General features: G+C 51.6%; 1 protein-coding gene across 1 annotated transcript in view; it reads left to right on the top strand.

Moving 5' to 3' along the window:
- Gsg1l (GSG1 like) overlaps positions 1-23,706 on the top strand; it is a 190,765-nt gene that overhangs the window by 100,059 nt on the left and 67,000 nt on the right. Inside the window, exon 3 of the mRNA XM_041667253.1 lies at positions 18,603-18,755. Within this exon, the coding sequence (XP_041523187.1) occupies positions 18,603-18,755 (153 nt within the window). The remainder of the gene's footprint in view (positions 1-18,602; positions 18,756-23,706) is intronic.

The following is a 23,706-nucleotide window of genomic DNA, read 5'->3' on the forward strand; positions in this document are numbered from 1 at the left end:
CTTCTAGGAGGGGCCACTGTCTCCCCAGAGCAGATCCCAGCCTCCCTTCTCCACAGCTGCCAGAGGAGTGAGAACGAATAAACGTGACCTTGTGGTCCAGCCAAGGACAGTTTTCTACAGACAGCGGGAGCCCTGGTGGTCCTGCCACTGCAGCCTGCAGATGATGGGAGCCCTGGTGGTCCTGCCACTGCAGCCTGCAGACAGCAGGAGCCTTGGTGGTCCTGCCACTGCAGCCAAGGACTCAGGCATTTGGCATTGTAGAGAACTTTAGATGCTTGGCTGGGAGCCCCACCTAGCAAATGGTTAAAAAGGAAACTTTTAACAGCTTGTTGTTTTTAGTGTCCCCAGGACAGCATGAGCTCATGCTTCCTGCTCAGCCCCATGCTCAGTACTCTAAGCAGCGCCCTGAGCACGGCACTCAGTGTGTACTTTGGACTGAATGGTGAGCACTTTGGGCCTGGGCCAAGAAACAGGCTGGCTTGCGGCTGTAAAGGACCAAAAGACACCTACTGTGCATGGCTGTCTTTGCTTTGAAATATATATATTCCTGAGACAGAGTTTCTTTGTGTAACCCTAGCTGTCCTGGGACTCACTCTATAGACCAGGTTGGTCTCGATCTCACAGAGATCCACCTGCCTCTGCCTCCCGAGTACTGAGATTAAAGGCGTGTGCCACCACTTCCCAGTGCTTTCAAATATTTCTTTTACAACAGAATGGAAAGGTGGCACACACACACACACACACACACACACACGGCCAGAATCGTCAGTTTGCTTGACCCACTGTCCCCTCTCTGACTCCGCACCCCATTTCCTGGGAAAATTTCCAATCCAGTATGGTGCCATGGGCATAAACACATCCTCTAGGAGTGGGGGTAGGGCAGGTGCTCTGTTCTTGAGTCCCCTCCCCACAATTGTCCCCCCCCCCCTCGGCTTCGACTTCTCTTTAGCACTGATCAAGATCTGTCTGGTCTGCAGTTTCCAGAACCTTCCTTGATTGCAATTCTCTTTCAAGCCCCTTGGGAACCGAGGTCGGTCCTTCAGTGATCATAGAACTGTTGGTGACACTGAGCACCCGCTTGTGGGTGGCTTGTCAACTGGTATTTTCATGCCAGGATGGGTGTGGCCAGGAACAATCATCAAAATATTTAGCTGGCAGGAGCAGGGCCAGGCACGCTTATCTAGTGACAGACTCATTCCCATCCACGCATATCTTATTGTTTGTGCTGCTGCAGCTAGCATTGTAATAGCAGCCAGCTGACATAACACCACTCCAACCCCAGACCCGCTTGTGCTCAGCTGCCTTCCAAATTCCCCTTGGCCTGGCCGGCAACTCAGTGTACTTGCCTAGCATGCAAGACGCCCTAGCGCCTGTTCCCAAATCTCCCCCCCACACACAATACTTTCCCAGGAACTCTGGGAGGCCTGCCTCTCAGTAGGCAAGGGAGTGGAGAATCCGAGAGGGTTCCTCACTCCTGATCGTCAGGCTTAATGGCTACAGAACGTTCTGTTTGCTACTGCACCAAGTTCACGCTATTCCCCATGGCCCACCCATTCATGTTATTTCAGGGCATCCTGTGGGAATCAATAATGCAGCCGTGACAGCCTTTATATCATTAAGATGCCTTCAAAAATTCATTTTGGATGACTCTATGATATTTCATAGTGTCAGCCGAGACGTGTGTACGCAGCCACTAATTGCATCATTATTTATCATAGCAAAAATGGAATGTAATTAAGTGACACATAAAAATGCCCTGAGATGATATTAAAGAAAAGAGACAGGGTACAGACTGCATGATCAGCATCTCTGAACACGGGGGTAGTGGTGGGGATGGGGCATGGTCCCTGGGCACTGGGAGGAAGCAGTCCCCATCCACCAGAAGTGGGATCCAGAGGAGGAAGGCCGTTCTGCATTTTTCCATGCTTGTGGAATATTTTCCCCCTGATTTTTTTTATTAGTTTGCTTTCTATTGTTGTTTAAGCATCAGGACCAAAAGCAACTAGGGGAGGAAAGAGTTTGCTTGACTCGCACATCCAGATCACAGGCCATCATTGCTTGAAGCCAGGGCAGGAACAGAGACCGGAACCATCTGGGATGTCGCTTACTGGCTTGCTCAGGTTCATCTACCTTTCTTGTATTTCTCAGGCCCACTTGCCCAAGGGTTGTACCTCCTGTAGGGGGCTGGGCCCTTCCACATCAATCAACATCAAGAAGATGCCCCTACAGACATGCCCACAGGCCACTCGAAGGGAGGCATACCTTAGCTGAGGTCCCCACTTCCCGGGTGACTCTAGTTAGTGTCAAGTTGACGGACAACAACCAGTGCAAATGTGCACGACTTTTCAACTTAAAAATAAGTAGAAGCTGGAGGTGATGCAGGCCTGCTGTTCCCTGTTCCATCTGCTCAGGAGGTTGAGGCAGGTGGATTGGTATTTGAGGGCAGCAGGGGCTACAGAGCAAGATCCCGTCTCCAAACGATGATACGATAGGGCGAGAGATGTAGTTCAATGGCAGAGCACTTGGATGCTTTCCGCAAGGCCCTGGATTTGATCCCTAGACCTCAGAAAAGTGTAGAAAAATGTAATTTAGTTCAGCCTGTGAGCCTGGCTCATTGCTCTCGTTTGAAACATTCTCGTTGGGAAACATTTTTTTTCCTCCCATTATTTGTTTTGTTTGTTTTCTCCGGACAGTAAAGACAGGTACCACCGTCTCTGCTGGAATCATCTAGTGCGCCCCTTGGACTCTGAAGCAGCCGCAGCTAATACGTAAAGCGATCGCTGTGTTCTGATAAAACTTTATTTGCACAACAGGAGGCAACCAAATCCGGGCTGTGTTTCCCCACACCCACTGCCAGTTCCTGCAGCAGCCTACCTACATTGTTTGCCTTCAAGAAATGAACTTTATTAAATATTGGAACAGGTACAAAAGAATATTTATGAGACGCAGTCTTAAGAACCAGCAACAAGAATGAGTGAATCACCAATTCAGGCAGCTAGCCACCAGTCTCAGCTGGGAGGCCCCGGGTCCCCATCCTCACCCACTTCCTTCCAAGGAGCCCTCACCCTGATCCGTAGCTCACTTTTATCTCACTTTACACCCTGCAAAGTTGTCACTTCTGTTTGGACTCTGTATAGAACATGCGTGGCACACGCGTGATTCCATGATGAAGCTACATGATTTCCTTAGGATTTCTCCAGAGTGAGGGCCCTGGCCATGATCTACTTGTTGTCTTTGTGGCTCACATTATTCCACATTACCACTAAGCTGCAGTCTAGACTTAGCATCTCCCGTTGGCTGGTATTTGCTTGGGGCATTTCTGTTGTTGTTTGGTTGGGTTTTGTTTGTATTTTAATCTCGTGAGCCTGTGCTACAGCACCAGAGTTTATGTTGCGTGACTAAGGCTAAGCTGCCGAGCCTGGGGAACGGGCACATTTAACAACATGAGGCCAAGTTAGGCGGGGTCAGAGTGGCTGTCCCAGTCTCCAGCCCTCTCTGCGTTCTTGCCCACACCTGCTGCTCTCAGACCCAGGCAGCTTTCTCTCTCTGTGCTGTCACCGACTGTGCCCCTGACACCTTGAAACTTGGTGTGTTCTGAGACATAAGGACTAGACCTGACCATCAATGCCAGTCTTAGCTGGCATGGCTTGGTCCCGAGGCTCGCAGGCAGCTTGGGTGGGTGCATAGGAGGTGAAGCAATGGTGGGAGTTTGGCCTTCATGGGGTTTGTGGAGATGGACATATCCCCAGCTTGAGCCCTGTCTTAGGGTTTCTACTGATGTGAAGAGACACCGTGACCATGACAACTCTCATAATGGAAAACATTTCGTTGGGGCTGGCTTACAGTTCAGAGGTTTAGCGCATTGTTGTTATGGCGGGGAGCGTGGTGGCATGCAGGCAGACACGGCGCTGGAGAGGGGCTGAGAGTTCCACATCCTCAGGCAGCAGGAAGAGTCAACCACTAGACTTGGCTTGAGCTTCTGACACCTCAAGGCCCACCCCCAGTGACACCCTTCCTCCAGCAAACCACACCTACTTCAACAAGGCCATACCCCCTAACAGTACACTCCCTACAGGGCATTTTTCTTTTTTTTCTTTTTATTTGTGCATCCCAACTGCAGTTCCCTCTTCCTCTACTCCCCCACAAGTACCCCCAAATCTCCCCTCTCCCCCAGATCCATTCCTCCTTCCTTTCCATCATAGGCCCACACAGCAAATGGGCCTCACTGTGGGAAGATACTCAGTGCTTCAGGAACAGCTAGCCATACAAAGGCCCTGACGCAGGGGAATGAGTGAAGTACCACCCAGCAACAAGGAGAGAGCAGCCTTGTGAAGGGAGAAAGCGGGAGAGGACCAGCAGCTATGTTGAGCAGAGTCTGTTCAGGCTGGTGGGGATGGGGTGTCAGGCAGCCATTGTGGGGAAATGTCCATACATTATTCTTGCCTGAGAGACTTAGGACACGGACTAAGTTTTGAGGAGACTGATGCCTGGTCCCACTTGTGTAGCTGATTGAGTGTGCATGAACCTGCCTGTGCTTGGGAAGCAGGTGTGTGGTTCGAGTGCAGTAGCATGCCAGACTCTGCAAGACACACCCCACACCCTCAGAGCCCAACCCCAACAAACACCCTTAAGCCTGGGACTCAGAAACTCTGGGACCAAGTGGTTAGATTCAGGACCTCTGTGTATGTGGTTCGTTAGTATGAGGAAGCCCATGAACTGTCAGGGCCTTGGTACTCCCCATTGTATACTGAGGACAATTGCGGTCGACCAGGAATGAAAACAGCGCAGCGATCCAGGAGGTGCTCATAAACACAGCCCCCGCACCTGCTGCCAACCATAGCTCCAACATTTTCTGGAAGTTGAGATGCATAACTATAATCATAAGCTGAGGCAGGAGGGATGTGAGTTCAAGGGCAGCCTGGGCTGCACGGTAAGACCTTGTCTCAGCATACATTACAACACCAAAACTCTCTGTCGTTATTCTCTGGTAACGCGGTATGGCAGTTCCTTTCTGTCCATACATCAGACACCCAAGCGCTCATGTGGGCACAAGGATGTACCTGTGTCCATGAAGCCTTGGTGTCCCAGGAAATCTGGAGCCCAGCCCTGTGGACACCAAGGGGTGCCTGTGCTAGCTTTTGGTAGCAGTATTTCCCCTGAAGAGAACCATTCATCCCCCTCCATCTTGCACTGATCCTGGTATGAAAGTGCACGGGGCAGGGCAGGGGGAGTGGATGGAAGGGCGGGAATGTTAGTTCACTATCAGATGCTCCAGGCTGGTAATGTTGCTTAATGCAGGTAATGGAGGAGGTGAGGGGCTGGCCTTGGGGGCAAATCCTTGCAGGCTAGACACACGGGGCACGGTAGAGTGCCATGAAGTCTCACCTGTGACACCGTGTTCTGGTGAGGAAACCAGGAATTAGAGGATGAACCCCAAATCCTCAGAGCTGCGTTTTGGCTGGGATACAGCCACACTCTGGAGTAGCCCAATTCAACATGCAAACACCATGAGGGCGTAGACTAGTAAGCTGGAGGCTGCTGTGGTTGGGTGGAAAGAGGGTGCTGAAGCCTCACTGGGCAAGTGTACAGTTGTGACTGGATTGCTTTTATCCCTCCAGAAACTCTCAAGCTTGGAACTGAGGGAGGGGGAATTCTGGGGAGGTGTTTAGTCAGAGGACTTCAGTTCTGTGGTGAGGCCACTCCCTTCTGTCCCTCCATTTCCAGATGGGATAATGTAGGGAGAAGGTCTCACTCCATGCCGGCCTTCTGATCTCAGACTCCAGCCTCTGAAATCCTAAGAAATAAACCTGTGGTCTTTCTAACTGATCCACTCTCCAGGGTTCCATTGCCCTGTAGCTGCATGGGCTGTGGCGCTGATCACAGCTGGGACAGGAGAGGCATTTTAGGCCAATAAAGAGTACCTGGACAGCTGGAGGGAGCCCGGGCACCTAGAAGATGTATTAGCTATCTACAGACACAATCATGCCATGTAACAACCACATCCCTCAGAGGTGTGCAAGGCTGAGTCTGTCTTGCTAAAGCTTCTGACAAAGCTGGCTAGAGGCTTCTGCTGGCTTGCTGTTAGGGATATAGACTGCCTCTCAGGGTGATCGTGTCACTCAGCCATCCTTGGGCTAACTCGGGTTTGTCCTGGATGAAGATGAAGTCATCAGTGACAATCAGCACGACACCAATTTTGCAAGGTGTTCCTGTCCCATTAATGTCCTGGTCGAGACAAGTCATAGAACTGGGCCCAACCGGAGAGTGGAGAACTTGGGGAACACACTTGCAGTCCCCACCACAAGAAGTTTGGAGGTGTTGGACAGAAGGGTACAGGGAAAGCTGACGTGCAGAGGTCATTGAGGACAGTGTGTGGAGCAGGGAAGAGGGAGGAGCCGGTGGACGGCACAGACAAACCAGGCGGCAGCACGTGCTGTGGGAGTTGATTGCGCTGTGTTCAGCCTGTAAGAACCAAGGCAGGCTGAGGCATTTGGTCAGCTGCACAGATGCCCAGACACCCCCGGGACGTAATTGGCCTTGGCTTCCACAGAAAGGTTAATTGCTCAGATCACAGTCTGCAGCTTCTGGAACTGACAGAGCAGCCCCTCCACTCAGGCCCCTCTGGAGGCCTGGTTTTTTCTGTCTTCACTGGTGGCTTAGTCAGTGCTGTGGCTAGCAGCATCAGATGGAGCGGTGGAGATGCTCCCAGGAGGCAGACTGACCAGCAAGCAGACATTCAGGGCTGTGACAGACATCCTTACAGTGCCAGCAAAGGCCAGCAAAGGCTATTTGGGCTGTAGAGGACTCTGCTAGCAGCCTGCACAAGGGCTTATGCCAGGCCCCTTCAGGCACAGCTGCATCCAGGTGCTCTGATCACGCCTTTTCCTACACCAGCTTCCCGAGAGCAGATTCTGTGAGGACAGAGGTGCCCACCGCAGCTTCAGCTCTCCCTTCCCAGTTTAGCCGCCTCTGGTGGGAAGGGGAGCCAAATGGTTCCCAAAAGTCAGGTTGGGCCCTGACTGGCTCAGCTTCAGTCACGTGTCCAGTACAAAGTCTTAAGCTTGGACAAGGGTGCCCAAGGTGGTGATCTGGCCCTATCTGCAGAGGACCTGGGAACTGGAGAAATAAATGCTTCTTCGAGGGAGGGCCACTTTCTCTTCTCTGCCTCCTAGAGTTCATCTTTAAAAAGCTTCGCTTAATAGGCCTGCTTCAAGAGCTGCCTCATGGGATTTTAATCTAAATTTTATTACTACTGAGGTTGGATCTATTTTTCCAACTGATCTTAACTGGATTGGCTCCTTCTTTTGTGAACTGTCTGGAAACCTAACCTTTTGGGCCTCCTTAAAAAACTTCCTTTTTTTTTGAAACCTCAAACCTCAGGCACTGGGAAGCCGCTGCTCTCAAAGGCCGCCAGCCTGCTTATTCCCTGGGACTTTGATCTTTATAAACACCAAAGGAAATGCCGTTTTTATTGGCAAAAGCTTTGTGGGTGCCTCCAGATGAGAGAGCAAACTCTAAGCTGGAGAGTCTGGATATTTTTAAACTTCCCTACCAGAGTGATAAAGCCGGGATCCTGTGGTCCAGGTGGGGGTGGCAGGGAGAGGGCATGATGAAGGATGCTGTCTCCTTCCAGGGTTGGCACAGGGTGGCTGACAGGCCAGACGGATCCCCCTCCCTGTGATACACACACGCACACACACACACCTACATACATTTGCACATGCACACACATGTGTGCGTACACACTCACACAGTGGTACTGTTTTCCCTCCAGGCCAATGTCCCCTGGACCAGAATAATCCTGATCTATCAGTGAGGCATGGTGGGTTTGCCTATCATCCAAGCACTGGGGAGGCGGGGGGGGGGGGGGGACGGACAGTGATGAGTTCAAGATCACTAGCCTTCACTTCCTCATCTGTCTAGTTCAAGTTTTCTGGCTCTCCTCTTGCCCTTGTGGCGGAATCCCCCTGGGGATTCTCTAGCAAGGTCAGTCACTTGCTTCTTGTCCTCACCGCCAGGCTGGCTCCACTAGCTCGGCAGTCTTCCCCACAGTGGCCTTTGCTCCCTGCATCCTGGCAACCTTCTTGTGTATTTTGTTGTTTCCTGAAAGGCCCCACTGAGGCTCTGTCATTCAGATAAAGCAGCCCAGGCCCTGCAAGGTTTAGGTCACTCGCCCACATGCTTCTAGGTACAGGAAGCAGCATGCACACCCCAACACTGTCCCTTCCTTTTGGAGGGAGTCCCAGCTCTGCAGCCTGTTGGTTGGAGTCCTGGGCTTGGCACTTAACCTCCGTTTCCTCACGCACACAGGGTGGTGATGGAGATGCATGCTTGCTGTCTGTTGAGTGCAGCTATGGTGCCTGGCTCTCCTGGCTGACATAGTAATGGCCATGATGGAGTGGGACCCACTTGTTCAGTGTGGCGCTCCTGGGGAGCTGGGCCAGGTCCATTTCTTCTGTGCCTATGGTGCTGATGCTAGGCTTGGGATGTGGTTCTCTTCTGCTTTGGTTTCTTTCCTCGCTGCTATGATAAAACACCAACAGAAACAACCAAAGGGAGGGAAACCATGTTTTAGCTCATGGTTCCAGAGCATTTCCACCAATTGCAGCAGAGAAGGCACGGTTGATGAATTCATGATGGCGGAACTGTACGGTGGAAGCTGCTCACATCTTGGTGGGCCTCAAGTTCAATGGGAGGCCAGAACCAGGGGCAGGTATTACCTTCAAAGGCCTCATCCTAGTGAGCTACTTCTGGCTAAAGCCTGCCTCCTAAAGGTTCAATGGTCTCCCCAAACCACCTAGGGGAAGTTGCCCAAAACACAAGCCTGAGGGAGCCATTTATAACTCAGTTCTAACAGGCACAGTGGTTTCTGTTTCTCAGACCAGGTTAGTGAGGAGGGACATTGCCTTGGAAGGATTGGATCCATCAGGTCACAGTAAGAGGGTCCCAGTGGGGCAAAGGGCAGAGGCCATAGCCGGCTTGGCCTCCAGCTGCTAGATAGCCCATATGTCCTCTGCTGCCCACTCTACCTGGCTTCCTGGGACCAGAGACTTGAGTTTTCTCCACCCCACCCCCTCTTCCAGTCTCTATGCTCTCCTCTGAAAAAGAGGGCAGTGAGAAGATTCCAGGTCCAACAAGAGCCAAGCCTGGGCTTTCCTTTTCGTGTGTCTCACTAAATCCCTGCTGTAGTGTTCAGGGAGGCGAGGTCACTCGCGTAGACCACACAGCAAGCAGGCATTGAGCTGGATTGCAGGATGTCCTCATTAGGGTTTCTATTGCCGTGATGAACACCAGGACCAACAGCAACTTGGGGAGGAAAAGGTTTATTTGGCTTGCGCTTCCACATTACAGGTATCACTGAGGGAAGCCAGGGTGGGAACCCAGAGGCAGGAACTAATGCAGAGCACTGGTTGTTCCCCGTGGCTTGCTCAGCCCAGGAACACCTGCCCAGGTGTCACTACCCAGAGGACCCTCCCACATCAAATAGTAATCCAGAAAATGCCAATGTGATGGCCGTGTTTTTATAACTGAAGTTCCTCTTCCCAGATAACTCCGGCTATGTCAAGTGGACAAAAACAAACAAGCAAACACTAACAAGGATGAGGAAGATTTCCGTTCCTCCGCCCCAGTAACAGCCACGCAACTCTAGACCTGCAGCAGGTGGCATGGGAGCAGCTGATGTCCACGAGGTCCAGGGAGTTTCCCACCATGCCCTGCTGGCCTCATCCCCCAACTCCCTAAGGGCCTCTGAGCTCCATCGCTGACTGTGCACACCTGGTCTTCCTCTCTCACACGGCTTCTTCCAGCGGTCACTCAGAACGACCTGTCTGTTCACACCGTGGCCTGCTGAGGGAATGTGGTCCTGGCCTGGCCAAGTCTCAAAAAGGATCTTGATTCTTTAAAAATATGGCCATGACACTGAATTGTAAATTTAAGAATATCATAGGTGGCTGTGAAGAAAAAAACGGGATAAAAATTGAGACAGAAAAGGACAAAAGGAAAGGAGGAGCGGGAGAAGTCGGGGGAAGGAGCACGAAGTGACAGAAGCCCAGAAGCCTGCCCTCAGGACTCCTTGAAATTCTCTGCCTGCCTCTGTCACAGACAGAAACAGGAGGCTGGGTGACCCGAGAGCAGGCTGAAGGGCTGCCTGTGGGGCCAGAACTCAACGTTGGCCTTGTGATCTCCTGCCTCCTCCCTCCCCACCATCCAGTCCCAGCACGTGAGGCAGTGGTGTGTTCCCCAAGTCAGCATCTGAGGCCTGAAGAGAAAGAGCAATTGCTGTCATCTGGTGCTGAAGGCCAAGGTCACAATGACAGGCCTCAGATGTTGTGCGACTGTCCTCAGCTCCAGCAGCGCCCCTTCTAAAGGGCACGTCTGCCGGAGATGGTTTAGACGTGACAGGGACTGTGGCCTCTGAGGAGGGAGAGCATTGTCAGAGACAAAGCAGTTTGTTCAGTGGTCGCTGATGAGAGAGGAAAGGGGACTCCTGAAGGCCTCCTATGTACTGGGGCTCTTCCCCTAGAGGATACACCAAGAGGAAGGATCAAGCCACTTTCTTTACACAGGGGTCTCCCTGGCACCACTGCTGAGGCTAGGATGGGCCGGAGGGGTGTCTTGGAGGAGGTGACTTTGAAGAAAGCTGGTGGCTTAAAACAGCATGGATGCATCTACAGATGAAGTTCACAGTGTGAAGTCCAAACGTCTGTCACAAGGGCTGGATTGCTTTCTGGAAACTTCTTGGTGCTGGAGATGGAATCCAGGGCCTTGCTCATACCGGGCAAGTACTCACTATAGCTGAGCCCCACCCCCAGCCCTGTGTGACACTTTCTTGATGCCCTTGAGAACCTGTTTTTCTGCTCAATTTCATTCACCCAGAGCCTTGAAGTGCTGCGTCCAGAGTCAGGAGTCGGGGTGCACTTGCAATCATAGAGTTTGGGAGGCTGACGTGGGAAGGTCACAGATTTGAGACAGCCTGGGCTATCTAGGGAGATCCAGTGTGTGTGGATGATCAACTGAGCAATAACCAGACACAGAAAAAAAAAACATGCCCCTGTAGTGTCAGAGTTAGCCCTATCATGTGGGCTATAAACTCAGGGAGGAGCCACGAAGAGCTGAGGTGCCCGGTGTGGTCTGTGTCCCCTGTCGGAGCTCTGTTAGGAGGTAACCCTGGCTTAACTTGGCCCAACCTCTGTGGCCATGTAAGGATGCGGGCTCATTATGCCACACCCACCCAGTTTGCAAATGAACTTCAGAACACTGGAGTTTGATGAGGCGCTTCTTATTTTTAAATGTTGACAATGAGTGTGGATATTTTTAAAAATATTGTGTGGGCCAAACAAGACATTTCTGCCGCTTGGATTCTGTCTGCTGGAAGCTTGCAAGAGAGAGCCTTGTCTTTCCCAAGGGGGAAGCTGAGGCCCCAGCAGCAGATGAACCTTTGAGCCTGCTTGGCCCTTTGGTCTCTCTCAGTTTCCCCTACTGAATACCCCTTTCCTCCAAACTTCTGTCCCTTGGCTGCTAATAGAATGCCCACCCTTATGTTCCCATTATGTGACAGAAAACAGCTCAGGGGGGGCACGGAGCCCCAGCCTGGTTCTGCCTCTGCCTTGCTCTGAGACAGTACATCCCAGCTGGGCTGTGGACAGGAAGCCTCTCATTTGCAGGTGACTCCAGACTCCCCCTCCTGCTTCTGCGAGGCTTCAGGCCTTTTCCTGGCAGCCCACGCCTTCTGGTCACTGATCCCCCCACACTGACATTTCATAAGCAGCAGCTGTCACTGAGCCGTTCCCAGCCCCAGCAGACCGGCTTGTGTCATTTACATGATTTAACATGCTTGGCGTCAGGGCACGCTGCCCAGCTCAGCCCACAGCCACTGTGCTGGGCCTTATTGATCCAGTGTAGTAAACTGATGGATTCTTTTTCATTTATTTATTTTGAGGAAAAAGGTTGTTTTTCCCCCACCATCGCATCTTGGGGTCTTATGTTTCCTGTGACTTTGCAACAGTTGCCCTTTGAGCTCTCAAGGATTTTATCTGTCTAAGGCTGTTGTCTCAGGCCTTAGGGGTCCCCTGGATGACATCACACCAGGAACACTGAGAATCTTAGTAGGAACAGCTCAGGCTTCATCTAGCAAGTGCAGACAGAGAGGTGCTAGCCCTTGCTTCACCAATGAGCTACCAGTCCTTACATTGGGTCAGGAAGTGGGTGCAGAGGCCCCACTTTCACGTGGGAACACTGGGATTCGATAGGTGTCCCCTGCCCAGGCTCCTCCACCTGCGCTTCTCTGCCTTAGCGTTGATAACTATGACCTGGTTTTCATTCATGACCCAGGGACTGTGGCTTCACATGGTGATGGCTGCTGGCCCAATCTCAGGCTTCTCCCCATCCTTCCGGGGTGACCTTGCTGGGCCCCATCAACCTGTGTAATGATGGTGGCGTATGTAGCACTGGTCCCATGAGAACACAACCAAACTGAAAACTCCTGTCACTGTCCTTCCATCACAAAATGTCGCTCTTCTGCTCGTGGTGATGCTGACCCTAACGAATCCAGCACACCCACAGTCAGGCAGAGACAGAGAATATCCAGATACATATGGTGTGACGTACTTCTAAGGATATTCACTAAATGTGTTTACAATCTATACTTTCCATATGTGGGAGGTGCATGTGAGGATGCATACCTATCTACCGTTCTATATATGTGTGTGTGTGTGCGCGCGCATGCGTGTGTGTGTGTGCATGTGCGTGTGTGCATCTGTGCACGTGCATGTGTGTGTGCATGCACGTGCGTGAGTGTGCATATGTGTGTGTGTGTGGCACAATACCCACTCTGCATTTTCCTGTGTGTGGTGTTGAAAGAACTCAGGCATGCGAATGCAGAGGTGAAAAAAGGAGTTTGAGCATCTTCCTCTATTGCTCTCCACCGTTTCTTTCCATCTTTTGAGGGCAGAGTCTCTCCCTGCATCTGGAGCTCACCCTTTGGGCTAGGCTGTCTGGCATGCCCCCAGAGTCAACCTGCCTCTGGCCTCCAATGCTGGAGTTACGGACATGTACCATTGTGCTCAGTTTTTTATGTGGATGCCAGGGGTTCGAACTCAAGTCCTCAAGTCAACACTTTTACCCATTAAACCTTCTCCCTACACCCTGATTTTCATTATAGATTAATTAATTAATTAATTAATTACATTTTAGATAGAATCTTGTGCATCTCAAGCTAGGCTTGAGCCAGATGTGTAGATGAAGATGACCTTAAACTCTTGATTCTCCTGCCTCCCCAAGCCCAAGTACTGGGGTTAGAGGCATGAGCTACCACACCCCAGTCATGGTGCTTGACTTTCATGTTATTTAGTGTGAACTCTACTTAAAAGCATGTTTACTGTAAAAACAAGCCTTTTGATGGCATCTCCTTCCATCAAGAGGTGGTCACTCTTCCCCACAACCCCGCATGGCCAGGTATGTGGTAGGGGCATGCTGTGCCCACACAGCTCTTGGGAGGCATCCCCTCCTTCTCAGAGCGAGGCTTGACTATAATTGTTTTTTTTTAAAAAAATATATTTATTTATTTATCATGTATTCAATATTCTGTTTTGAGTGTATGCCTGCAGGCCAGAAGAGGGCACCAGACCTCATTACAGATAGCTGTGAGCCACCATGTGGTTGCTGGGAATTGAACTCAGGACCTTTGGAAGGGCAGGCAATGCTCTTAACCGCTGAGCCATCTCTCTAGCCCTTGACTATAATTGTTGATTATTATACTTGTTCACCAGCAATGGCCCTACTTGACTTTCACACACACACACACACACACACACACACACACACACACACACACCAGCAGCAAGCCCATGGGATCCACAGGGACTTCTGCACTGTCTGTCATTCTGGCTCCGTGGCTACCAAGCCCACTTCTCAAATGAGAGCATCAGGGATGGAGGTGACCCCCATTCAAGGTCACCGGAGGCTGAGGCTGGATTCCCCCAGGTGTCTCTGAGCTCAGTGAGGAGCGGACCCTGGCTGGCTCTCAGCTGGGGAGACACTGCAGGGAACGGAAATCATTCCTGCAGACCCATCAATCCCATCAGTGTCGGGTCAGAGTTGACCTCACCAAGCTGTTTTTTAAAAAGGCAAGAAGTGCAGCTAACAGGATTAACTGTCAGCTCGGCCCCACCTGATGAGAAATCTTTCCATTCCTTCTGCCCCTGAAGGTCACCCATTCCCTGCTGAAAATCTCGCCATTAGTGGCAAGTTCGGGGACCTGCCCCATCCCGTCTTTGCTTACAGGTCTCTCCCCCATCACCAAGGCACCTGCTGCTCCCCTCTCTCCCCAGTCCCCCAGGGGGCTACTGTCTCCCACCACTTTACTATTCCCACCGGCTGCTCTGTGTCCTCCAGACACTAAGTGCTATCCCAGCACTGACCTATGTTCCCCAAAGTCAACTCTCTTTTCCGTGTGTGTGTGCAAAAGGAAGATGGGGGATCTGAACCTGAGCGTCTATCCACACCGTCTGCAGTCCCCTCTGCCAGTGCCTTTCTTTTGTCTCTCTGTATTAATTAGTGTATATTATTTGTAAATAAGAATCACTATGACATTTACACATGTAAACAATGTATTTCCATCAATTCCACCCTTCTCTTATCCTCCCTCCCCTCCTGGCACCCTCCACAGTCTCCCTTTTACTTAATAGAAATATAGGTTCTGATAACGAGAAGAAAAGTGTTTGGCTTATTTCACCTAACCTGATGACTCCAGTTCTATGTATTTCCCTAAAAATGATATCATTCCATTCTTTTTTATGGCTAAATAGTACTCCTCTATGCATATGCAACAACGTTTTCCTTATCTGCTCATCTGCTGGCTCTGTATGTATCTACTGAGGCTAGAAGAGCAATGGACACTGGTGTGCCGTGTCCCTGTGACATGCAGAGTTGGACTCCTTTGGGTACACCCCAGGAGTGGCACAACTGGGTCACATGGTCATCCTGTTTTGTTTGTTTGCCATACCTGCCTGCTAATTTCCACAGTGGCTGCAGCAGCCATTTATAGTACATAGATCCCAGTCCTGGGGTGTCAGGTAGGGTCTGAGCCTCTGCACTCCCCTTCACCAGTTCCCGGTGCCCGGTGCCTCTGGATAGCTGGTCAAGATGCTACGGGCACCATTGACTTGAATCTAGATCTGACTGAAGACCAGGATTGACCCCCGCAAAAAGCTGAGCCAGGGAGGGTCCTTGAGAGGTGGAGATACTCCAAACAGCAGAGGGAGCCATTCTGATGGAAGAGTTCCTGGGGGCAGCGAATTGTTCAAATGACACACAGCAGTTCCCTTTATGGAGTGGAGGGCTCTAATGTCCCCAAAGGCTGACAGCAATGGAGAGCTGGTGCCGCCCTAGCCAGGAGAGGATGCTTAAAGCCAAGAAGGCAGAACACAGCATAGGTAGTCCTGGGCGGGGCAGACTGGGCAGACACCAGTGTTCCATTACCACTGAGGGCTGAGCCATGGGTCCGGGCAGCTCAGGTCCCTGGATGCAGACCTGAGTAGAGACGTGGGAGGATGTCTGGGTGGCATGGAGGGAGGAGGTGGGGTAGAAGAGAAATCCACAGAGAATCACCAGCATGGGAATAACTACACAACATACTGGGGCCGAGCCTCAGCCTCCTTCTACAACGTGGCCAGTAGGAGCTTGGGATGTGACACAGTTGGTAGAGGACTTGCCCAGCATGAATGTCTGGGTTCAGTTTCTAGCATCTCATAAAATTAGGCATGGCGATATATGTCTGAAATCCAAGCATTTGGGTTGTGGAGGCAGGAGGATCAGGAGTTCAAGTCCATCCTGAGCTACACAGCAAGTTGGAGGCCAGCGCAGACTTCATGAGACCCTGATATTCACCCTACACCCCAAATTGAAAACCATTAGAAAGGTTTTAAGAATGCATTGTTAGTACCCCTAAGGACTCTTTGGATGGAGGTAATGAGAAGTTTTAGAACTGCTTCTTCATTCTCTGGTTCAACTCACTATTTCGATCTTTTGAGGAAATTGAGCTGTGCCACCTGCATCTCAGTCACTGCTTCGGGGGATTCTTATTTGCCTCTTGGGAGTGGGGTTGGTTCCTTGGGGGCAGAGTGGGTACTAGTAACCAGGGCATCACTAGGCAGCCGCATAAAGTGCCAGCGGGGAGCACCCCTGATTTGGTGAGGATAGAGAACCTGGCACTTGTACCCCAGAAGTAGGCTGGGGGATTGGCTAGATTCAGCTCGTTATCCTCTCACTGGGCTCTGGAGCACATGCAAGAAAGCTCTGCCCATGTAAGTCAAAGAAGCTAATAATAATAACAGGCTAGGCACAGTGACACACCACTCTGATCCCAGCACTATGGAAGCGGGGATTCAAGTGCCAGGCCAACCTGGGCTATCTAGTAAGACCTTATCTATGAAACACAAGCAAAATCATAATAATAGACATTGTAATTGTCATGCTAAGTTTCAGACCCAGCAATAAATGACACTGAGGTCCCACCAATCTCCCAGTGCCCATAGAGATCTTTGGGGATCCCTGGAGCCTTTTCTGTTTACCCACCAGAACATGCATTTCCCTCTGTGCCCTCCAGCGAGGATGGCAGTAAGGCCCTGGTTGACACAGCTCTGAGATACTGCTTCCCAATGGTGCCACTATGGGTCAGACACGATCCTTCGGCTGAGCACCTACCTCCTGTCCTCCCTGCATCCCCACATCCTCTACGCATGTCTCTTGAGGACATTCCCTTCCTAAAGGACTGCAATGACTATTTCTCTGGGAAGCAGTCACTTCCTGGATCCCCCTTCCAGAGCCCATTCCACAGAAGAGATCACTGAGGTTCTGAGTGGGCCCCTCATGGCCAGTGAAACAGCCTGGATTTGATCCCAGGCCCCGTGGATCCCCAGAGGTTCCTGGGCAAAGACAGAACCGCTGGTCCCTTCAGAGCCCAGCTCTGCCATCCTTGGAGGTAGGAGTAGGAAGCAGCTGGTCACACGTGCGTGCGCAGCCGAGCACAAAGAATGAACACACGCATGCCGACTGCTCATCTCTCCTCATACAATTCAGGACCCAAACCCAAGGAATGGAGCCACCCACGTTTAGGCTGCTCTTCTCACTTCAATTGACCTAACTAACTAACTAACTAACTAGCTAACTAACTAAACCCCCCATAGTCACATCCTCAGTAGAACCCAACTCAAGCAATTCCTCACTGAGAGTCTCTTCCCAGGCGGCTCTCGACTGTATAAAGTTGACGGTTGACTATCTTCATCTTCCCAACCTTGAGCCAGGTTTCTCTTTTCCACCAGCTCTTGCAACCTTCTTGTGGCCAGCTCTCACAGAACGGAGTGGTCTTGGGTTTATTGCCAACCTGCCAGGCTTGATTCATAATCGCCAAACACATCAGTGTGGTGTGGGTGGGGATCCATGCTGGGTGGGTCTCCATTCCTACTGTTTATACCGCCCCCTTCCATGGACCCACAAGCTCATCTCACCCCACTGACTCCATCTTCCATTGATGACCTCAGTCGGAAGCCCCTGGGCTCCATTCCCACGAGTCAGCATGCTCTGTGCACATGACGGCATGAGCGGATCAGTGACCAGGTCCCTCACTGGGTGAACTAGAGTGTTACATGGTACTCAGAAACTACTTCTCCCCCAGTGCTGGCACCACAGCTTTTAGTAGTACCCCTACTTTATAGAAAAAGAAACTGAGGCACAGAGTTGGCTCCTGAGCCCCGGAGTTGGGTGGCGAGAAGCTTGGCCTGGCTGGACATGAACTGCTGGCTTAAGACAAGGTGCCAGGATGGGGTTCTCAAGGAAACCAGAGACCAGAAGAAAGCAGGCGCCTTGCAAGTGACAGGAAGAGGAGGGAGTGACATTGTGGGACAGGAAAACAGCAGCTGTTCCTAAACTGGGTAGCAGTGCTAGTTGCCCAAGATGGACCCATACGCGAAAACCCAGAAGACACAGCAAAACCTAGAAGGGCTGAGGGGCGGCATCCCTTAGGAAGGGCTGAAGCCAGATGATCTTTCTCACTGGCACCTGTGAGCTTCTCTCCTGGTCCATCTCAGTGACATCATGCTCAGAGTCCTAGAAAAGGGCCGTGACAGATCATTTCTAGGCCAGTGATCAAATTCGATCAATCATCTATGTCCAGGCTCACAGCACAGCACAGCAGCTCCTGGGAGAACCACAGGCCAAAGCCACAGACTTGGCAGTGCTGGTTTCTAGAAGGAGGTAGTACAGGGTACAAGGGAGAGTGCAGGGTAGGTAAAGGCACAGGCAAGGCTTGAGGTCAGGTAATGGGATTAGGGACATTTGTCGCTCAGGTAACAGAGACCCTCCCCCAGTGGACTTAGCAATGGAAACTTTGCCCATGTAGAGTCTGCAGTAGGGGGAACCTCAGGGCTGAGATGAAGGGGCCCTGCTCTATGCCTTCAGTGTCATCTTCACCCCACACTGGCCCGTCAGGGTGGCACAGCCCAGGAAAACCTAGAACTGAGCTTGGGTTTGCAGTGACCTTGTCTTTGGTGGGTGTGCTGGCTGCGTAGGGTGGACCGTTCCTCACCTGCTCCTGCCTTGCTCTCTAGGGGTGCTGTGGCTGTCAGTGGTCTCCGAGGTGCTCTACATCCTTCTGCTGGTGGTCGGCTTCAGCCTCATGTGTCTTGAGCTCGTCCACTCCAGCAGCGTCATAGACGGGCTCAAGCTCAACGCCTTTGCTGCCGTCTTCACGGTGCTCTCAGGTAAGGAGTGTGGAGAGCAGTGCGGGGAGGCGGGGCAACTGCTCATTTCCCCTGGCTCAGCCCCAAGGGATGCTGTGTACCGGAGCCTGGGGACATCCTCTGTGAGGATGGAAGAGCACAGGCTACTGCATATCTTCTGAGCCCAGACCCTACCATTTATAAATGTCCACAGCATGCTGGGCATGAGGGTCTGGCTTTATAGTGACAAGCGCACATATATACCCAGGGTCAGCCGTGTGGTGCTTAGCATGAATGTGTGGTGCCGCAGGAATGTATGTTGGGTTTGGGCATGAGGCAGGGAGGTGATAGAAAGGGGTGAGTGGAGGAGATCCCACAGGGCTACAAAGGAGGACAAGACAGTGAGGTGAAGGGAAGGGGTGCATGGAGGAAGATCCCACAGGGCTGCAGAGGAGAACAAGACAGTGAGGTGAAGAAAAGGGGCACATGGAGGGGGGTCCCACAGGGCTGCAGAGAAGGATCCCTTCTGTCTGAGGTTGCTGCTTAGTGTCAGAGCATAAAGATCCAAGTTCCATCCCTCGCCATAGGGGAAGGAAGGAAGGAAAGAAGGAAGGAAGGAAGGAAGGAAGGAAGGAAGGAGAGGGAGGAACAAAAGGTGAGTTCATCGGCAGTGAGGACTTCTGCCTTGGACCTCCCCTTATGGAGGTGGTGAGGAAGAAGCCCCCGCCCCCGCCCCCAGGACTCAGAGAGATGGAGAAAGCACACCAAGACAGGGCCTTGGCCCTAGATGCATGGAATCCAGTCCCAGAGTGCGGAGCAGAGAGTGCTCCAGAGTGTGGCCATTGTCCTCGGGGCTGACCAGCCATGCTGGCTAGCCTCTGTAAGGCATCTGTTCCTAAAAGACCATGTGCAAATTGAATTTCTATAATCCCGACAATCCCATTCTTCATGCACTGGAAGAACTGCCTTTGACAAGGGACATAATCACCTCTAATTGAGGTATGTATAGAAACCAGAGGGATTTCTCAAAGAACAGAGAGCTGAACTCAACAAGTTAGAGCCTGCTCCCCAGATCAAATGCACCACAAGGACCTGGGGGAGTCCATGTAAAGGGGAAGGGTTTAGCGATAGCCTAGCACAGCATCTGGCTCTGTCTAGTTCCTGGTGCTCCCGGCTGAGACCCCTCCTGCCCTTTCCAGTCTTTTATTCATTTGTTCAATCAGCATCCGCTGAAGGTCTGCTGGGTTCTAGTCACTGGCCTGGGTTTAGGGGATGAGGAAGAAGACTTGCTCATAGGAAGGTTTTTTTTGTTTTTGTTTTTTTTGTTTTTTTGCATTGAAGAAAGATGTGATGTTATCATAATGTGGCCTGGGTACGTCTCTGTCCCAGGCGGGAGGGCCATCCACTCCTCCCTAGGAAGTGTGATGCTAAAGTGGGGTGTGAAGGAGCCATGCATGGCAGGAAGGCAGAGACAGGAGGAGAAAGGTGCTGAGGCGAGGCTGGAGAGCTGAGGTACCTTGCTGCTTTACAGAGGCCTCCCAGGTTCGTCCTGCATGCACAGAGGTCAGTGAGCTGTTCAGAGCAAGGGGATAAGGAGTGACAGGATCAGGTTCGTACTAGGGATGAGTTCTGAATTCAGGGTGGGGCCTGGATGGAACCAAGCAGCATGACAGTAGGAAGCTGGGTACAGGCCTGTCATCCCAACTATTGTGGAAGCTGAGGCAGGAGGATCACAAGTACTAAGACCAGCCTGGACTGCGGACTGAGTTCAAGGCCAGTTTGTGGAACTTAGAGACTCTGTTTTTAAGTAAAAGATAAAAGGAAGCTGGGGCTATAGCTCAGTGGCCGTGCTTGCCTGTCACATACGGAGTGTCTCACCATCCTAGCCACCGCGAGACAGGGAGGCTGCTGTGGAAACCAAAATGAGAAATAGCAGAGATTAAAACAGGCACCCCCTCCATGGCGAGGCCCCGTGGACTCCGAGACAGTGGAGGAGCAGCCATTAGGGAATGGCAGGAAGGTGAGGTCAGGCTCGGAGTCCACAGAATTCAGAATCTGTGAACCAGTTTGGGAAACAATTTATACCCTTATTTCTGCAGCTTGTAAATGCCACTCGTCATTCTCCCGCACCATGGTGATGGGGCAGGCATTGGGATTCAGTGACCTGCAGCATCCATCCTTTCCACGTCCCACGGCAGCTGCCGCAGGTGTTCCGATGTGCAGCCTCTGGAGCAGGGCGCTTATTAGGCCTCCGCCAAGTCTTGTTTAACATGCTCACAAAACAGCGTGCATGTTCCCACATGAAGAGTCTTGAGTGTTTTGCTAAATGTATTCGCCTCTGTAATCAGCTGAAAGTATCGTTCTGAGGAGGGCTCCACAGGTCCTGACAGACAGGGAGCCCCTGACTCAGCCATGCAGAGGTCCCTAGCTGGCCTTTGCCTTTAGACAGACTGAGCAGCGGGCTGACTAAGAAGACATGGGGGATACAAGAGGGAGGTGGTCAGAGTGCTGGAGGGGGCTGGGTGCACTCCTCATTCTGGCCAGCATCCTCCTCTCTGTTCCTTTCTCTCCCTCTGCCCCTCATCCAGGTACCCCTCCCACTGCCATGTAGTCTCCAGCCCTCCTCCCACCTTCTTTAGTCCAAACGAGTACACATCAGTTGTCAGTCAATGTGGCTTTAATGGTTATATCAACCGGACAAGATTTAGAGACAAGGGCTGAGCTAGTCCGTGAGGGAGGGTTAGATGGGCTAGTGGAGGAGGAAGGCCCATCTTCACCATTACCCACCATTCCACGGGCTGGGCTTGCAGGCTGCGTGGAAAGGAGAAAGCCAGCCGAGCATCCCACGTCTCCCCTGCCTCTTGGTGCTAATGCTGCCCCGTCCTCCAGCAGCCATGATGGATGTACCCGCTACCCGTGAGCTGAAAACTGGCCCTCCCTTCTTTAAGTTGCTTCGGTCAGGAATTGCAGGGATGAGGGAAAGCAGCTAACACAGCAGCCATCTCCATCCCACTCCATCCCACTTAGCTTCTTCCACAGGCTCAGCACGGCCTCTGCCCGTAAAAAAGGAAGAAGCAACAGCTCATCCTCCCAGCAGGGAGGCCCACTGCTAGCGCTGCTGGAGCAAACCCGCTGTCCATATAACTCCAGACATCTGAACAAGTCAGGGCTGGGGGAGGTTAATTGACCTGCTCTGGTTGGCACAGCTGGCCAATCATGGCCCTGGAATTAAGCCACTTCAAACTGGCTTTCAAGGGTCTCTGTGTCTCTGCGGCTTTCACAGAGTCACACTGTGGGTGTGACCAGGTAGGAGGACAAAGGATTTTCTTTTTGTCAATTAATCTGCAGAAAGCAGAAACTCAGACGTTAATAGCAGCCAGGTGAAGTGGTGAAGACCCAACTATCAGGTCATGGAGAGAAAGGGTTTAATATTTATTCTTAGGAGACACTATGGAGATGGGGAGAGCCGAGCAAGGCAGAGACAAGCTTCAAGGCTCTTACAAACAAAGACTGGTGTTGGAAAGACACAGGAAACTGGTTTAGGGTGGCCCCTTGGGAACCTTAGAGGGGTGGAGTGATGTCGATGGGTCCCCTGGGTGGGTGGGGGAGCCACTGCAGTCCAGGAAGAGGCCAGTGCCGGTGCCTGGGGTGCACTGGGTCCTGCCACCTACTGAACCAGATGAGCCCAAGGTGAAAATGTTCCTCTGTTGGAGGAGAAAGCAGAGCCAGGCAGCTCTTATCATGCAAACTAGTTATTAGGGTTAATTAGCAATTATGAAAATTAGCCCACTGATTATAGCTGGTTATGATGGCAGCATTATGGGGGAGACGGGCTCCTGTGGCTCAGCTTGACTCACACCCCTTTGAGTCTTCACGTGAACCAGTCCTGACCTTGAGTTCTGTCTTTGGCCTGCTTAGTCTGGTTTTAATGAGAATCCGGGTAGGTTTGTTGAATATCTCCCATCATTAGATAGGCATGGCATCACATTCCTGGGAACCCATCATTCAAGAAGCTGAGGCAGGAGAATTGTGAGCTAAAAGAAATAAGAAAGGGTCCAACTGCATGGCACCAGGCAAAAGAAAGATAAAAATTCAAAATTTAAAGTATGGTTTCTGTAATACATGCCGAGGTGATGTCTATAGGGTGTGCTGTGTTCAGGGTTGAGCTGACCTCTCATAATGTCTTTAGCCCGAGTGTGTGTACATCTGCTTCTCGAACAGTGGCAACAGTGGCACCGTGCAGTGGGGGTCGCAGTGGGGGCAAGTCCGCCATGGGCTCATGCTACCACTCCTTGTCGTCTAGTGGTGAAGACCAGACTGTAGAGAGGAAGCTGGCCTGTCTGCAATCCTGGCAGAGAGCTGTTGAGCCCGGCGCCTGTCAGGCTGAGCTGTCCAGAGCAAGGCTTAGCCTGGGTCCGCAGGCTGCCACCATCATCAGTATTCCTAGCTGTCCTCGAATATCCTGAGAGTGACAGCTGCAGGGAGCAGCCTTCTCTGGGTGAGGCCTGGTTCAGGTACTTCTCTCACTGAAGAGTGTCTGCTGTCTCTAATATCAGTGGTTGTACAGGTGGTGATGGCAAGGACTAGAATGATAATGTTTCCCATTGTTCCCATGGTGAACTTGTGGGGCCCGCAGTGGACCACACTTGTAGGGACTCACGCAGCGCTCTGAGTTCAACTGCTTAAATCAGAAGAGAGAGTTAAAGTAATAAATAATTGAAAGTGTGTCGTTAGAGGGAGGAATCCTGTCTTATTGTGCAGAAAGGTAGCTGTGGTTGACAATAATTGTGTATGGGTTACATTGCAAGACCTTGCCAGAAGACAAGGAGGAAGAGGAGAAAAAGGTGGAAGAGGAGGAGGAGGAAAGGGTAGAAGAGGAGGAGGAGAAAAAGGTGGAAGAGGAGGAGGAGGAAAGGGTGGAAGAGGAGGAGGAGGAGGAAGAGGAGAAGGAGGAGGAGGAGGAGGAGGAGGAGGAGGAGGAGGAGGAGGAGGA

The sequence above is a fragment of the Microtus oregoni genome, unplaced genomic scaffold (genome assembly GCF_018167655.1).
Source record: "Microtus oregoni isolate MIOR12 unplaced genomic scaffold, Mior012 000016F_ref0000370, whole genome shotgun sequence".
Classification (NCBI taxonomy): Eukaryota; Metazoa; Chordata; class Mammalia; order Rodentia; family Cricetidae; genus Microtus; species Microtus oregoni.